We start from the raw sequence: 18,115 nt of genomic DNA, 5'->3' as shown, positions 1-18,115 counted from the left end.
CTCATTTTTATAGAAACATTTTTATAGAAACTGAACTCAGACACCACACTCATCAGGCATATACATACCCAGAGGGATTTCGAAGGCATCCAATGTCTGGGAACCACGATGCTCTCGCTGCTCCTAAACGAATCCCAAATGATCAACCGAAGATTAACTCGATGACATTTATTATTTTTAAAAATATATATCATAGCTCTGAGAATGGTTAAGTCTTAGGAATAGGTTCAAATCCCTTAATTCTAGAAATATTTACTATATCAAATTATTTACTCCATCAACGTAACCCTACGAAGGAATTTCCGAAAGTCCCAAGCCAGGCAATAAAGAAAGAGCGCCACCGGCTTCATGATTCACTATAGCCTGCATTCTCTCCTGCAGCGTCTTAGCTCACTGTACCCCCTGGGAACCCCCTCGGGGCAGAATTTTTCATGGGCCCACTAATGAGGACTTCATGAGAAGTGTGCGCCTTGTAAACAAAGCTGTTCCATTTAACCTGTTGTTGAAAACTAGGTAAACAGGTCCCCGCTTAGGAGTGTTGGAAGAGATCTGAGTTCCAACACAGGTTGCATAATAAACGTGTATGGGACCTTTTAGAGCAGGGGTGGGCAAACTTTTTGACTCGAGGGCCACAATGGGTTCTTAAACTGGACCGGAGGGCCGGAACAAAAGCATGGCTGGAGTGTTTGTGTGAGCTAATATAAATTCAAAGTAAACATCATTACATAAAAGGGTACCGTCTTTTTTTTTTTAGTTTTATTCATTTCAAACAGGCCGGATCCGGCCTGTGGGCCGTAGTTTGCCCACGGCTGTTTTAGAGGCACCTAAGGAGAGATATGAAACTGAAGTAGGAGAAACCCAAGTCACACCCAAGGCATCACGGTGTCGCAGGAAAAAGCAGAGTGACTTCAAGGTAAGAAGGCCACAGGCACATGCTCTAAGCCGCAGCCTTTGACTGGCCATCGAGCTACTTCCACCTCACACTGTGCCCTGCTCCCAGAGGCCCCTGTGCTTGATCCGAGTCTGCAGGTCACAATCGGTGCTCCAGTCTGGCCAGGTGCCACCCTACCCGCCCTGACTCTGCGCAGGCCGGGGAGAAGGGGCAGGTTTAGGTACCTCGGCTCTCCCAGCTGCCCCTGAGGCATGATCAGGAAGGAGGGCAGCGCCTGGGTGCACCGTCACACTCGGTTTTCTCCTTTGCTGCTCGGAGCTGTTTTCTTGCAGCTCTTTCTCAGCGCGTCGTCTTTGCCTGTGAAAGACAACAGTGTGAAATCTATGCCCACTGTTTCAGTAACACCAACCGGTGTTTCATTCGTGTCATGCTACCCAGGGAGACAGTTATGGAAACTATGTCCATAAATTATTTTCAATGGCATTTAATTAAATTAGCAAGATATTCTGCTACAATAAAAGCAGATACCAGCAGAAGTCGGGGACACATGACGCTGTTCCCAGCTCCTCTGCTAGGGGCTGGCTGTCTGGGTAACCACGGAGTCTCAGGCCAGGATGACACCCGGTAGGGATGTTCAAGCTCCCTTTCCTGCGGTTCTAAGCTGGCTCAGGAGCCTCCGGACACCTCCATTCAAGGAGGCCTACTCGAAAGAGGGAACACCTGGACAAGGTGGAGGAAGGACCCATTTCTGGAAAGAGAGCACTGATAACAGAAGGTAGGGCCCTAAATGTAAACATTTCAGAGTGTTTTCTAACTAAGTAATAATCGGCTGGTCAGTACACGTATTGAGCACAACACTGCAGAGGCCCTTCAGCACAGGTCACAGCCCTCCTGCTGCAGGCACACGTCTCAGCCTGACCGGCCCGTCACTCAGCCTCCCACTCCTAGATGAGGGAGTGGAGGGCGTGGTCGACGGGGAAAGGCCCATTTCGTTCCGGGTGCTGAGAGGACAGGGAACGCTGCACGGCAGCTCAGGTCTGTGCTGCAGAGCGGGCGGCTCCCCTGCCACAGGAAAGGCGCCCCCGCTGTGAGCGCCAGGAGAGAACTGCCTACTAAAATGGAAAAAAGAACAGCCTTTGTCTCCAGCCCTGGCCGTGTGGCTCAGTGGACTGGGCGTTGTCCCGGGCTCGATTCCTGGTCAGGTTCTGGGCTCGAACCCCTGTAGGCGTGTGCAGGAGGCAGCCAATCGACCCAGGTCTCACATCAATGTTTCTCTCTCTCGCTCTCTCTGTGAAAATCATTTAAAAACATCTTTAAAAAATAACAGTATCTGTCTCTCACACACAGGGATTTTCCTCATCCTCAGGTGTGTTCCAATGCAGGACACCGACAGGGACACGGAACATGCAATTGTGTTTGGTAGGAGGCTGAGCCAGCTGACTCGCAGTTTATAACCACGTGACGTAACGGAAGGGGTCACTTAAGCCTTGCCTTTTCTTGCCGCCCTTCCCTGGCCTCACTTCAGGAGCGTCCCCTTTGTCCTTTCCAAGCTGCAGGTGCCCAGGATCGCCTTGTTCCAGGAAATTGGGGGGTGGTCTCTGGTGGCTTTGCTTAGACGCAATGAGGTTTCCAATCAGAGTAAGCTGAGGGGTTCTATACTATAAAGAAAGAGATAAAGCATATTAATGTACAATTACATACCTCAATTATGCAATATACTAATAAAATATTGGGAAAAACATTTGTTTAAATCAAACTAAGATGTGCAAGAGGTGAAACATGACAACGATGACACGCTGATTTGGACGGGCAAGATGAAGATCCTGATCTTAAAGAGTAAATGGACCGGAGTGCTGAGAATTTCAACTGGGTTGCCCTATTCCAAAAGTTAAGCTACAGTCCTCATCTTCTTCATTTCTTTTCCATATTAAAAATCTTCCTCTTATAAATGAAATTACATGTCTAGCATTTGATTTTAAATTCTTCGAACAGGGAGGATGCACAAGGGTGGAGAGTATGAATGAACAGACTAGCACACAGCAGCATGTGGATAACAGCCAATGCTGAGGACATTATTCTCTCTAATAAAGAAGCCTTTAGCCCGGCCAGTGTGGCTCAGTGGTTGAGCGTCAACCTAGGAACCAGGAGGTCATGGGTTCGATTCCCGGTCGAGGGCACATGCCCGGGCTCCATCCCCAGTAGGGGGCGTGAAGGAGGCAGCCGACCCATGATTCTCTCTCCTCATGGATGTTTCTCTCTCTCTCTCTCCCTTCTTCTCTCTAAAATCAATAAACACTTTCAGAAAAAAAAAAAGAGAAGCCTTTAAATCCTTCTCAAAACGTCTACTTTCCTACCCTTTAAGCCTTTTTTTCCCTGACCATAACATGTTCAGAAGAAAGGAAGGCATGATAAGTACTTTTTCTAAGGAAATGACCATTTCTTCTCCTAGTACCATCTTCAAACCTTTGTTTAAATTCAATGTATTGGAGTGACACTGGTTAACAAAACTATACAGGCTTCAAGTGTACAATTCCGTAACGCATCATCTGCATGTTGTAGCGTGTTCACCTCCCCAAGTCACGTCTCCTTCCACCACCATTTCTCCCCCTTTACCCTCAGCTATCGCCCCTTCCCCTTTTTCTCCTCTTCAAATCCTAAAAGTGCACTAGAAAAAATTCCTCAGTCACCTTCCTCGGATGGTACTACGAACTTACAAAATGAGAACCTGACCAATTTGAATTTCATCAATAGAAGTTTTGGTGGCCTTATTAAGATTTAATCTTCTGTTTCAAGTACTTTAAGAAGACATCATTTTTTAATATGTGCAACTATTTATAGACCTAGGTCCATTTAACAATTTTAACCTGTAACAGATTTGGAGGCAATCATATCACAACTGCTAGGAGCCTTGAACAACGCTCCCCCTTCTCTCTCTCCCTCTCTCTCTCTCTCTCTCTCTCTCTCTCTCTCTCTCTCTCCACACACAAACACACACACACACACACACGCACAAATATACTGGGCATTTTACTTTACTACTTATTTCTACTGAGAATAGAAGAAACGTATGTTGAAAGCATTCAGCAAATTCTGGTATTGATGTACAAGACAGAACTAAACCTTTAAAATACCCCAAATTATTCTGAACTGCACCTGAATGTGATTGTCAGTAACAGGAGCATTGTTCTTACACCAGTGGTTACGGTGTAGAGGACACAGGCTGCACCGCTGCGTCCCGGCCAGATCATTACCGTGTTTTCCTGCGACGGGCAGGAGCGGAGGAAGGAAAACCCTGGGTGCGTCCTCGCTCCCGCGGCAGCTCTGACAGGTGCGGAGGGGACCGCCACCGGAGCTCTTGAGACGGAGAAAAACGTAAAAGCAGGTTTGGGCTGCAGGTGCAGTAACGGGAATCCAAAGGCATAATGAGGAGAGGACTCAAGGGGCCCCGGCTTAACGTCAAACACTCCTTCTGGCTTTGTAACTGCCGGAGAGTCCTGCTGAGGTGTCACGCTTTCCTGTCCAACGTACTGGTCCAAGTTCAAGTGCTTCGGGATGTCTGTCCTGCCAGCCCCAGCCCCTGTCTTCTGCTCCGCGGCCGGCCGCTGGCTCCAGGTCCCAGGGGGCGCTGATGTGTGCATCGCTCTCGGGGGTGCAGGAGGCTGGCGGGAATTGGGGGGCCCCCAGGCCTCTCTGGGCGGCGGCAGACATCTGGGGGGAGCCCACAGAGCCCTTTCTGCCGGGAAGGCAAAGGGCTTAAGTCCCTGCTCAGGCTGTAGCTGGAGCAGAGGAAAAGCATGGCCCGGTCTGAGCACCGTGGCAGCGGGAAGCGTCGGTGCCTTCGGGAGGGCAGAAGGCGGGGACACGAGGTGGAGGGGAGCGTTCCCCGCAGGGCCCGGGGGACACGAAGCCGGCGGCAAGCTTTCAGGGGCTGCGGACAGTCCGCTGGTCCAAGGCTGGCCTTCTAATTGACAAGGAATACGCCCGTGTGGAACATTCTGGAAGAGAAAAAAGCTATTACGTAAGTTGAAAATATGTAACAAACTCCTTATTTGGTAAATGCTGTTCAATACGCTTTGGAGGGGTTGGGATATAATAGTTATTTACTCCAGGAACAAAAAACCACCAAACTTCGGGGGCGCCTGCCATGGGGCTGCCGAAGGCGCTACCTGCGAATGGTCGCCGCCACTCGGCCCGGCCGGCATGGCTCCAGGATGGACGGGCGCGCCCTCCGCGCCAGGCTGCCCCATGGACGGGAGCTGGACGGGCAGTTTCTCCTTCAGATTTCCCCTGGCGCCGTCACCACCGCTCCCGCCAGGCGGGCCGGGCACTGGGCTTCCCGCCAAACGCGCAGACGGGGGCTGCTGTGCCAGTGCCTGTGTGTCCGGGAGGCTGGGAAGGGACGACCCTGCTATCTGCATCAGAGTCAGGAAATTGATCTGTTGCAGCTGCAAGGAAATAAAAATCAAAGACACATCTGAGAATATAATGGGAAAAAACATGAAGAACCAACAACGATCAGCTGCCTTCTCCACCACAGTCACACCTCTGTCTTCCTTCGCATCTGCGAGACCCAGGAACGCTGAGCGGGAAGCGCAGCGGGGAGGCTGTTAGTAAAAAGGAAAAGACTGGCTTCCTGTCTTCAAGGAGCTGCCCCTGGGAGCGCCCGTGCGGCAGTCTGCATGAGTACCCAGCGATCCCAGAGGAGGGTCTAATGGGCGGGAGGTGATCACAGAGAATTCAAAGATGGGTGTGTGCCAGGGGCTCCTCACACGGGCACCACCTTGCCGGGCTGGCCAGCAGCCCCTGAACATGGATGAACAGATGACTCTGGCACAGCTTCACTGCGAAAGAGAAGGCTAAGGGACGGCTTGGCTGACAGCAACCAGGCCTCCTCGACTGCCTGCCTCGTTAGACTTTTGTTGCAGTTTTTATCTTTAGATACAATCGGTGGAGTGAGTAATCTTGGGAGGACACGTGTTTACACTGTCCGCTAGGCGAGGGCATCCAGGAATTAGGCATAAGGATTCCAGTAAACAGCCGGGGTCTGCACGTGCACAGACTTGTTTGGAAAGGTTAAGGAGTAACTAGGGGCACCACTTTCGACACTCCCCTAAGTCAGAACTCCCAAAGACAGGGCAGGCGGCCTTCCACACACTTCCTTTTTCTCAGAATGTCCTCCTTACAACCAAGGTGTGTGGGCGGGTTTTCAGGAAAGAAAGCGGCAGAGATTGGCAGACGGGTGAGGGTGAGGAGCTCCCAGAAAGGACTGGCTGGGTCAAGTGCAAGCACGCACGCCCAGCTGATGCCTGCGCAGCATTCAGTCCCCATGGCAGGTGAGCCCAGGGCCACTGGCCTCGGGATGCCTGGGGACGGCAGCCAGGATGACATGTTTTACGAGGACCAGGTGGCTTTCTCCACCTGGCCCAGCAGGGTGCCCTGCAGAGAGGAGCAGCGGGAAGAAGGGCCGTTCTGCCATTTCCGAGGTCGTGACCAGAGAACACCATCAGCGTCAACAGGCGCATCACGGAGTGGGTGTCAAGAAGTGGCCCCCGGGCACCCACAGGTCCAGGGATTTGCCACGAAGGAGATGGGACCCCCACGTGCACACTGACACCAGCTCAACAAACAGTCTGGGCCCAGGACAGTCCGGGGCGCTTGTCCAGAAACGTAATGAGGATGAAGATTCGCAAAACAAGCTCTAGACGCTGGTCACCTACGTACCTGTCACCATTTCCAAAAAGAGAAGGAAGGCAGGGGTGGCTGACAGTGATTCTTAACCTTTGCGAGAAGCCAAATTATTTGCAGAATTGGTGAAATACACAGGGCAGTGACCAGCAAAGGCCCTGTGCAATCCAAGAAACAAGTTTGAGAAATGCTTCTAAAACTTTACGCTGTTAAAACAGGTTATAAAAAGGAAAAGGACTGGGGAGAATAAAAATAAAATCAGTTTCAACAATGGAACAGGCAGAAAAGTATTCTCATCAGGCCCATAAGTTCAAAGACATCAAGAATCACCAATGAATATGGTGTATCGCACCCCATGCGTGGAGAACGGAGTTGAGGGAAACGAGTCTATAAGGTACAAAGCGGGAAAGGAAAATAATTTTAAACTCCGGTAGACAAAGAAGAGGATGACCAGGTGAGAACAAGACGCTGCAAGTAAAACTGGAAAGTACTTTGAACTGCAGCCGGCAACTTCCAAGCAAGCCCAGGCCGGGTGTGCGGGAACTCGGCGGTGGCAGGGATGAGCTCGGGCCCTCTGAGCAGGAGCCCGCTGGGCGGGTTTGACCCCCACCTCACTTTGTGGGCACCTCTGCGTCTCAAAACGCTCAGTAAAAACCAGTCAGCCTCTAGGCCAGTGGTTTTCAACCTTCCTAATGCCGTGACCCTTTAATACAGTTCCTCATGTTGTGGTGACCCCCAATTTCATTGTTACAAATTGAACATAATTAAAGCATAGTAATTAATCACAAAAACAATATGTGATTATATATGTGTTTTCCGATGGTCTTAGGCGACCCCTGTGAAAGGGTCGTTCGATCTCCAAAGGGGTCGCGACCCACAGGTTGAGAACCGCTGCTCTAGGCCCTAGAGATCTGGGCGCATGAATGAGCAAGTGCCCAAAGCAGAGAACCGGCGATTCCATTCCAGCCGCCCCTTCCTGGACGTGTGTCCATTTGTGAGAACCTTACATGCACCATGTGTGGCCTCACACGCTCGTGGCAGAGGTGCTCACCTGGACTAACTTGAACACCTCGTCCTGGAGCATCTGCCTAACAGAACCGGAAGAGCGTGGCAGCCGCGCCCGGGGCTCGCCGCACGGGGCCGGCGGGGGGGTGGGCACCAGGGTTTGTGAAGCAACGCTGACTCCATTGGGCACCACGGGTGGGTCTGGAGACGATTTCTCTTTACATGCAGGGGTCTGTGCACTGCGCGGGAAGCGTAGGAACAGAAATCACACGTTAACCAATACAGCACATTACATGGCTATGATCTGAATATCTGGGTCCTACTCGTTTCTTCTACTTTAACAGCTTTCTCAAAGTTTTCAGGAAATTTAAACCCTCCAGCCTCCTCTCTGTACCCCTCGAATCTGGCACCACCAGACACACTGGTCGTCAGTGCTTTCACTAAGAGGCGTGTGCTGCACGGTCAGCCTGGTCCCCTCCCTGCGTGACAAGCCAGAGCAGTTCACACAAGTATCCTACTTGCCTGGTCCCTGTAGGCATCTGAGTTTGAAACTGTGCAAGTCATTCTTTCCGCTGTACAAACTATGTAATTTGGTTTGAGACTATGTGTTTGTTTGTTTTTAACTACATTTAATGACCCAGAGTGGAGTTAAGAAAACAGGGAATGTGCCTGGCTGGTGTGGCTCAGTGGCTGAGCGTCGACCATGCACCCAGAGGTCACTGGTTCGATTCCTGATGCCCTGGTTTCAGGCTTCATCCCAGTAGGGGGTGTGCAGGAGGCAGCCAATCAATGATGCTCTCTCATCACTGATATTTCTCTCTCTCTCTCTCTCTCTCTCTCTCCCTCCCTCCATCCCCCTTCCTCTCTGAAATCAATAAAAACATATACAAAAATTAAAGAAAACAGGGAATGTATGGGTTAAAAATGTTTAATCCTAAGATGGGTTAAAAAATGTTTAATTCTAAGTTTGCTATACAGCAAACTCACACTGATCATTAAATGTGAAATAACAGTACAGTGGGGCCTTGACTTATGAGTTTAATTCGTTCCGTGACGGAGCTCGTAACTCAAATTACTCGTATGTCAAATCAATTGTGAGCGAGTAAGACACGTGATGCTGGGCTGATGTGGCGCTCACTGTGACATTCGCTGCACCAACTAGCGGTGGGGTATCTGGAGCTGGCTCGTAACCCAAATTTAAGCTCGCAACTCAAAGCAAAAAATTGGCCGAGAGACGACTCGTATCTCGAAAAACTTGTTAGTCGGGACACTCGTAAGTCAAGGCCCCACTGTATTATGAACATTTCATTTGCGAACAAATCAGAGTTTGTTTTTATAATTAAACCCTAACCAACAAACTAAAATGATTATATCTTAAACATAGCAGGTACTCAATGTTTCCTAAGCAAATCAATTTCCTAAACTAAATAAGGGAGCAGGCATTATCCTACCCAAATAAACTGATCATTGTCTCTAAAAAGAAAAGAACGTGTTAAATCGCATTTACACTTATGAGGCCTTGCTCTCATTTCCTTTCAGCAATATTCGCCTTTTACCAAACACCCAAGGTTCACAAGAACAAAAGCTCACTTGTCAACTCCATGGAAAACAGGCATTACAACTCATTTGCCTGCCTTAGACAATGTTGTTAGCCTTTGCTGTCAATGAGTAGCAAGGAGGTCAATTCTAGCGACGGAGAAATTTTCTAAAGTAAAGCTGTGCTACAAGATCCTCCCTCCCAGCAAGATTTCCACACAGACACATGGCTCCGTCTCTGCGAAGATGCAGCGGCAGACTGGACGCGTCTGCTCACGGATAACAGCATTCTGTGTGCTGCTGGAAACGCTAGAGGCTGAAAGTGAGCAACTGCCACATCTCTCGATAGAGAGCCACTACTTTTTTCAGAAAGCCTGTTCTAAAATAGTTTCTGTATTTCTTTAAAACACACCTATTTAAAAAAAAAAGATTTTTCTCTAATATGTTTTTTATTGATTTTTTAAGATATATGTTTTATTGATTTTTTTACAGAGAGGAAGGGAGAGGAATAGAGAGTCAGAAACATCGACGAGAGAGAAACATCAATCAGCTGCCTCCTGCACACCCCCCACTGGGGATGTGCCCGCAACCAAAGTACATGCCCCTGACCAGAATCAAACCCGAGACCCTTCAGTCTGCAGGCCAACGCTCTATCCACTGAGCCAAACCAGTTAGGGCTAGAGGAAAATCTTTCAATAATTCACTTAAAGGTGTCAGAAATGTGTACCTAAGTCACTTTTTAATGCTTCACGTTGATTCCATATTATTCTCTTAGTTTTTGGTGAAAACATTCAGTAATTATTTCAAAAGGTACAGGAGACATCAGTTTATTCTCTTATCTATTTATAAAACAGGATAAAATGGTAGTGTATGCAAAAGTTCTTACCTAGGAATTTCTGAACTTCTGTCTACACAAAATGAATGAGGAATGGTATGTTCATGATTTGAAAGGGCTTCGATCATACTACAATTAAAGATTAATGATCGCTTAGGAACCAAGATATTCTTTACATTCTGTAAGAGACAGGCGACTGAACGGCCAGCCATCTCAGAGTCCAAACATCCTCTACTCCAGCCTCTGTGAAGTTAGCTCCTAATTACCACCTGTTTACATTTGTCACCATAGCAATTAGTAACAGATTCAAACAAAGCCAACAGCTATGTCTAGATGGCTTGATGACTTGGACACTGTTGCCTGCTCAGCAACAGGAATAAGAAAATCTCAAATGAGGGTGGAGAAATGGGGTGAGCTGGGACCTCAAGTTCCACCTGTGGAAGGGGCAGACCTTTGCTCAGAACACGAGAGAGCTCATTCTCACATTCGAAACTGTAAAGACTGGTTTTAGTGACAGAAATATCTCTATTACTTGTAAAGGCACATGACATTAAATATATTCTACTTGTTAATTTTCCACAGAACCGAACAAATTTTTCACACTGAGAAGAGAGAGAGAATCTAATTATGTTGCCTCTCATGCAAGGCAATTCTAAAATTTCAAATATTTAGCTCTCCTTGAAACATAACTAAGCTAGCCAGCAGAGTATATTACACCAGCAGCGTATATTACACCACTATTCATTAGCCTATGAACAGTGTTCAGTAATTAAACCACAATAGTGACAGATTGACTCACAATGGTTCTTCATTTGATCCAATAAAAAGGGAATCAGTATGGAAGGGTGGTTCCTTAATTAGCTGTTGAATAAACCCTGGTGAATTTGCAGCTACATTTTACTTTGATAAAGCTGAGAGTGATGGGAGAACAAAAGGCTAGATATCTTATTTCACTCTACTGAGATGTAGGAGTATAAGTCACTACAACTCATCACTTACCATTGCTATAAACTGAACTTACAATTCCATTAGGAGCACAATATCACCATAACATGTATATCGTAAATTGTAAGAAACAAAATCCATCCACCAAGTGAATCCGAGATGAGCCCTGAGCGCCCTTCGCCCGTTCCCAGATGGACACACGGCAGTTGCCATTGCTTCCATCGCCCGCCTCTTACCCATTCTGTGCCGCTGGCTTTTCCTCCACACATTTCTCCACTGGTTCCCCCCGTGGACACGGAGCCGCTCCTGTGGAATGCTGTTAGGAGGAACGGCACCCAAAAAGAAAAGAGGGAGACAAGTAGGTATTACAGGCGGTGTCTTGAGTTGGTCTCGACATCAGTCACTCACCCAGAGTGACAAGTTTCAAAGCCAGTGAGAGACCAAAACTTAACAGTGTAGGCCCTGCTCTGACCAGACCTTACTCTGTTCACTGCTTCTGGCCCATAGCCGGGAGCCACTGGGCATGTTCAAGTACAATGTATTCACAAACACATGTGTATCCGGCCATCGTTACATAAGTACATTGTGAGAACAATGAGAAAGCCAGGAAAGATTAATCCTTTTTAAAGGAATTGTTTCAACAATTAGAAATGTCTGCATTCCACCTGGAAATGCAGTGTTCACTGTTTTGAGAAAACAATCCTATATAATAAAAGGCTAATATAGAAATCGACTGAATGGTGGAACAACCGGTTACTATGACATGCACTGACCACCAGGGGGCAGACGCTCAACACAGGAGTTGCCCCCCGTGGTCAGTGCACTCCCACAGGAGGAGTGCTGCTCAGCCAGAAGCCGGGCTCATGGCTGGTGAGCCCAGCAGTGGTGGCAGGAGCCTCTCCCGCTTCCGTGGCAGCGCTAAGGATGTCCAACTGCAGGCTGTGGGGAGCGGACCTAAGCTGTCAGTCAGATATCCCCCGAGGACTCCTGGACTGCAAGAGGGCGCAGGCCAGGCCGAGGGGACACCCCTCCAGTGCACAAATTTTGTGCACCGGGCCCCTAGTAGTGCATAGAAGTGCACGTAAGTGCAAACACTGCACACGACAGCTGAGTTACATATTTTGAGTAAAGAATACCTTCCTCACTCTTGAGTATCTTAATTTGCTGCACAGTTCATGACATGAACATTTAAGTCACTGCCTGACATGACTAGAGGCAGAATTTCAGTGGAAAGAAACACTGCGCACAGCAGCACTGCAGTCTGTGGCGTGCTTTGGGAGGTGAGGGCCTTGCTCGGAGGCGCTGACTAACTACACTGAAGTGACTTGAGCCGCTATGTGTGGACTTACTTTGAACAGCCGCGGTGACGTCTGCGTGTGAGCGGCGGCGTGGGGACCCTCGGGGCTTCCCACAGGTCCTTTGGCGTCTTCTGCAGCGAAACAAGGGAGAGAAAAGGGACTGTTTGGAAAACGATCATTTCACTCTTTAGATGGTTCAGGACTTAATACAGGGAAAAATAAAATGGCAGAAATACTGTACGTCCTCCTTACAGAAACACGTAAAACACCTGGAGACAACCCCTCCTTGTCAAGTGGTCTGAGATGAGCCTGGAGCGGCCTCCCTCGGTGTGAGCAGCCCCATGAGAGCCCCGAGAGCCCCGAGAACCCCGAGAACCCCGAGAGCCCTGAGAACCCCGAGAGCACCAAGAGCCCCGAGAACCCCGAGAGCCCCGAGAGCCCCGAGAACCCCGAGAACCCCGAGAGCCCCAAGAGCCCCGAGAGCCCCGAGAGCCCCGAGAGCCCCGAGAACCCCGAGAGCCCCGAGAACCCCGAGAGCCCCGAGAGCCCCAAGAGCCCCGAGAACCCCTGTGTTAAGGAAGACAGCGAGGAGAAGGCCACAGAACAAGAGCCCCAGGGCAATTACCCAGCTCAGCAAAGGTCAACGATTTAAATTCAGGTTAATGTGCTCAACACGTCAAACGGATTGAATTCGGTTTTAATTTTTTACTTTAGGCCATTATAAACATACCATTTTAGACATAAGACTAAGTTATCACCGATAATCATTCGCCAATTTCAAATTAATAAAGCCAAGCAAAAAGATTAGCCAAATGAACTGACCTTCATGGTCTGGTGGGAGCGTCTCCAGTTCCTCCTGTGTAAATGTGTCTCCTCTTAAAAGATCCTCATCGACGATGTCTACAACTTGTTTATCGGTGTCATCAGTGACAGAAATACCCTCCTCACTGGTTTCCTTTATTTCAGGGGTTTTGGCTTCAGTTGGCATTCTATTGGCAAAAATGAAGCAGCTGTAACTGTAACTCATCTTTGGAAACAAGAAGCCTGCTTTCAATTGATACAGTTTATTGAAAAAGAACAAACTTAGTGTTTATATTTATCAGATCTTTGTGTTTTAACCACGCCTGGTCCACAGCAGCAGCTCAAGGGAAGGTTGTTCAATGAATGACGGGGCCTCCCACTGTATTTACTCAAAAGATTAGAATAATGTCAACTCCTTCAAGCTTGCCCTTCTCACCAGGACTCCCCTGCTTACAGGCTCCACACCTTGGGGTCCAAGGACAGACCCCCCCAGAGCACTGCTTGGGGGGGGGGGGGCGAGTGATCCATTCAACTTCCTCTGACATAGGAAACCCATTCGCATAACAAGGGGTCTCTCAGGATGAGCTCTCCTCCCTCAGAAGGTAAAGGCTGGGCTGACAGGGAAGAGTGTGCAAGGAGCTCCTAAAGCACTTCAGAAAGTGGTCACTCCCGGGTTCTCTAGTGCAAGGACATGCTTCTTCCCTTAACCTTCAAGGATGCAAGGCTTCCCTTCAAGCCGAACGGCATCAAACAAGGCGTTGTCCGTGGAAAAGGAGGCCGCAGTCAGCACTTACTTCAAGACGCTCCGACGAGGTTCACTGTGGCCATCCCCTCTGTCAGGCCCCGCTGGCCAGGACCCTGCCACCGAGCAGCCAGCGCGCATCCCGCAGGCACCCTCATTAGGGGGCCCCATCGGAGACCCGGGGCGAGGACGCTCTTGCACCTAGAACAAGCCATTTGTAGTACTTAGATTCCACCACTAATCCATGCTTTTCCTTACGTTTTATATTAGCTAATCCTTCCCTCAGGACTTCTCCTGGTGACGTTTCTCACTCCTTTGCCAGGTACGAGTGCACATCTATGGCCAAGTCTTATTCCGCCCCGGAGAAAGCAAACCTGACCACCTGAGCAGCAGTCACACGAATCGGCCTCAGAAATGCCTAAGGGGAACCACCAGTGTCCTCAGGCCTCAGGATAACAGCAATACACATGCAGAGTTCTTCCTTTTAATTCTCTTTGCTGTTATAAAGGCAGTAATTACTTCAGAATGATGAAGGAGTCAAAAATAGTGACAGCTAAAAATGCAATGGGTGAAAAGCTTTTATCGCTTACTTTGATATTTAGTTATGGACCACCTAGAAACACACATTTCCCTGACAACAAATATCACAGTATCTTATCAACTACCTTAGGACAACAAAAACTGATCTAAAAAAAAAAAAAACTCATAAAAAATCACACACACACACACACACTCTCTCTCTCTCTCTCTCTCTCTCCCCCACGCACCCTTCATCCTAGTACAAGCACATCCCACTTGCAGCCCGCAGGCCCCACACCTCGTTTATTTGGCCAGCGTTGGCCTTTGAGTTTGACATCTTGTCCTAGAGTAAACTATTTTCAAATGGAGGCAGTTTAAAACAGAACAAGGGCAGAATTAGACCATGGAGGGGGTCAACCGAGACGGTGGCAGGAGGCTCCTGCACACACAGTATCACTAGCATCACCACTGAGAGGAACCCCGAAAGGAGAGGATAGAAAAGGGGCGCATCCTAACAAGTGGGCAAGATCACCTCCAGCAACAGATCTGGTAACACCCCTTAAAAATGGTCCTCGTTTCCTTCTTTTTATCAACAGACACAAAACTTTCAAACCTCACAAAGCACTTGTACCCCAATTAATCACTTTTAAGACTTAAAGGAACCCCTTGAAGAAGAAAAAAATTAGGTGATTATAATCAACCAGAGGCCCAGTGCACGAAATTTGTCCATTGGAGGGGGAGGGGCGGTGTCCCTCAGCCCGGCCTGTGCCCTCTCACAATCTGAGACCCCTCGGGGGCTGTCGGCCAGTCAGAGACCCCTCGCTCCTGACCGCTTGGCTCGGTGCTCCTTAGCATTGCCACGGAGGCGGGAGAGGCTCCCACCATCGCCGCTGCGCTAGCCAGCCATGAGCCCAGCTTCTGGCTGAGTGGCGCTCCCCATGTGGGAGCGCACTGACCAGCAGGGGGCAGCACCTGCACTGAGCGTCTGCTCCCTGATGGTCAGTGCACGTCATAGTGACCATTTGTTCCACTGTTCAGTCAATTTGCATATTAGGCTTTTATTATATCAGATAATCAGATTATCCTACATCAATCTTGTCATTAGCTTAGTTTTTTTTTAAATATATTTTTATCGATGTCAGAGAGGAAGGGAGAAAGAGATAGAAACATCAATGATGAGAGAGAATCATTGATTGGCTGCCTCCTGCACGCCCCCCACTGGGGATCGAGCCCGCAACCTGGGCACATGCCCTGACCAGGAATTGAACTGGCAACCTCTGGGTTCCTGGGTCAACGCTCAAGCGCTGAGCTACACCTGGCTGGGCAATTAGCTTAGTTTCTTAATAATCCTTCAACACCTGGGGAAATGTAAATATACTTTAATCTGAAAAGAGAGTTCCCATTTGCGTGTAGTAACTCAGGCACTTACCTCCATAACGGCACTCCTGGCCTTGTACGCAGCAGCGTAGGGCTGTTCCGAGAGCCATAGTGATGTCAGAATGGCAGCCGCAGAGGTTCTCACCCGGAGGACGGGCCGGGCCTGGGCCGGCGCGGGGAGGCTGGGGTCGCAGGGCAGCCTGCGGGCGGCCCACCGCAGCATCCACTCCAGCAGCCCCCGCAGCCCCGCGCCGCCCACTGCACCCAGCGTAGGAGGGAGCTCGGCCAGGGGGCCCGAGTCACTGCCCTCGATCGCTCTGAACACACACCTTCCTCGGCGACTGCCCTCGGGAGCCCACGGACTCCGGCTCGACACCCTCAGGATGCAAGGCTTCTCTGCCCCGTCCCCCTGTGTCCTGTAGAGGGCCTTCTGCTTTAGGCCGAACAAGCCGCTCCTGCCCCCACTTTCATTAAAACCACCGAGGAGGTTCTCTGGAGGAGGCCTGGTCCCTGCAGCCAGCCCTGGGGCTGGAGGCTCCGGGCCTTCCGGGTCCTCAGGCTCCGGGGCGACCTCGAAGCAGGAGCCCGCTCGGAACACGCCCTGGCCCCTGGCTTGGCCCGGGCGGTGCAATGCTGCGTGCAGGCCCGAGAGCAGCGGGTTGAGTTCCTGTTCTCTAAGGTGCCCCGAGAAGCTCGTCAGCAACGGGATGCCGGGGTCCTCGCTGCCACGCAGGTCTCGCTCCAGGACGTAACTCAGGAAGAGGTCCAGGAACTTCACGTACTCGTCGTCATCGCGTTCAAACTCCCAGACGCCTATCACAGGAGGTGCGTTCTGCGACACCGGCTCCTGACCTCTTCTCGCAGGGCTTCCTCTCAGATCACCCACGCTCTGGTCAGCACTGGGCTCAGCAGTCAACGTGGATTCCACGTGACGTGGAGCCCTTCTACAGCAAAACAAAATTAGAAAAGACAAAGTTAATCATTTAATCAGTAAATCTTATGTTAGAATTGACAATAAAAATCCTGTCCAATGCCGTAACCGGTTTGGCTCAGTGGATAGAGCATCAGCCTGCGGACTGAAAGGTCCCAGGTTCGATTCCGGTCAAGGGCATGTACCTTGGTTGCGGGCGCATCCCCAGTGGGGGGTGTGCAGGAGGCAGCTTATCAATGTTTCTCTCTCATCAATGTTTCTGACTCTCTATCCCTCTCCCTTCCTCTCTGTAAAAAATCAATAAAATATATATTTAAAAAAGAAAAAAAGAAAAAGAAAAATCCTGTCCACTGACTAAGTTGTATTTTTTTTTTAATGCTTCGATTATCTCTCTCTCAAATGAGGGGGTTGGACTAAACAATCTCTAAGTGCTCGCTAGAGCTGAACATTCTGAATCTAAAAAAAACAGCAGCCCTGACCGGGTGGCTGTCAGTTATAGGATCCCGTCCACCAAAAGGCTGCAGGTTCAATTCCAAGTCCAGGCACATACCCAGGCTGCAGGTTTGATCCCAGTCAGGCGGTGTACTGGAGACAACCAATCGATGTTTCTCTGTCCCTCTCTCTCTCTCTCTCTCTCTCTCTCCCCGTTCTCTCTCTCTAAAAAAATTAATAAACATACCTTTGGGTGAGGATAAAAATAAGTAAAATTTTAAAAATAAAAAATACCATACATTAATATAAAAGGAAAAATTTATGTTAAGATATATTCACAGAAAGTTTCCTATTAGAAAACATGAACATTTTTCTGGGAGGAAAAATAAATCCTCTAACACAGCGGCTGCCAACCTTTCAGACCTCACGGACCATCAGTGGTCCTCGGACCACCGGCTGGCGACCGCTGCTCTGAAAGGTCAGAACACAAAGACAATAAAAGTCACACGGCACCAACACACCCGCCAGCCTGCGCTGCTTCTCTCGCACCTGCCTGTCGGCTCCCGCAGGCACAGTGTGCTCGGGCAGGCGGGGCTGCCGCAGTACCCCTTCCCACACAGAAGGAGGGACTTTTAAACACTCTCTGCTGCTACTGAACCTGCGGGGCAGGCACCTGAACTGCCAACCTGCTCTCTCTCAACATGGTCCTTGGGGCAGAACACAGACCCCGAGTTCCATGAACGAGAAGTCAGAGTTCCTGCTGGGCCGGGGCAGAGCGCCAGGTCTGCGTCTCTGCCTATTAAACAGGCACAGCAGGCGGCCTCCGGGGTCAACCGGCACATCCTGCACAATTCGGTGTCAGCTGATGTTTGGAGGAGAGGGATGACTTCACTTAAGCAAGGGTGTGCTCAGCTCTATCCTCTTCCAGGTGTGAAAAGGATAAATTACATGTCAGATACCAGAATTATAAAGAAAAAAAAATCTGCCCGGCCAGTGTGGCTCAGTGGTTGAGTGTAGACCTATGAACCAGGAGGTCATGGTTCAATTCCTGGTCAGGGCACATGCCCGGGTTGTGGGCTCGATCCTCAGTGTGGGGCGTGCAGGAGGCAGCCAATCA

At 49.5% G+C, this 18,115-nt stretch overlaps 1 protein-coding gene across 1 annotated transcript in view; it reads right to left on the bottom strand.

The window, feature by feature from the left end:
* CPLANE1 (ciliogenesis and planar polarity effector complex subunit 1) overlaps positions 1 to 18,115 on the bottom strand; it is a 76,545-nt gene that overhangs the window by 28,318 nt on the left and 30,112 nt on the right. Inside the window, exons 25-35 of the mRNA XM_070411816.1 lie at positions 15,688 to 16,579; positions 13,792 to 13,940; positions 13,019 to 13,185; positions 12,248 to 12,327; positions 11,135 to 11,214; positions 7,629 to 7,821; positions 5,059 to 5,337; positions 4,144 to 4,887; positions 2,384 to 2,550; positions 1,117 to 1,249; positions 69 to 123 (exon numbers count right to left, since the gene is read on the bottom strand). Of these exons, the coding sequence (XP_070267917.1) occupies positions 69 to 123; positions 1,117 to 1,249; positions 2,384 to 2,550; positions 4,144 to 4,887; positions 5,059 to 5,337; positions 7,629 to 7,821; positions 11,135 to 11,214; positions 12,248 to 12,327; positions 13,019 to 13,185; positions 13,792 to 13,940; positions 15,688 to 16,579 (2,939 nt within the window). The remainder of the gene's footprint in view (positions 1 to 68; positions 124 to 1,116; positions 1,250 to 2,383; positions 2,551 to 4,143; positions 4,888 to 5,058; positions 5,338 to 7,628; positions 7,822 to 11,134; positions 11,215 to 12,247; positions 12,328 to 13,018; positions 13,186 to 13,791; positions 13,941 to 15,687; positions 16,580 to 18,115) is intronic.

This window comes from Myotis yumanensis, unplaced genomic scaffold (genome assembly GCF_028538775.1).
Source record: "Myotis yumanensis isolate MYYU_CA2020_CCGP unplaced genomic scaffold, mMyoYum1.0.hap1 SCAF_4, whole genome shotgun sequence".
Taxonomy (NCBI): domain Eukaryota; kingdom Metazoa; phylum Chordata; class Mammalia; order Chiroptera; family Vespertilionidae; genus Myotis; species Myotis yumanensis.
The sequence above is the reverse complement of the archived record's forward strand: the minus strand, read 5'-3'. Positions and strand labels throughout refer to the sequence as shown.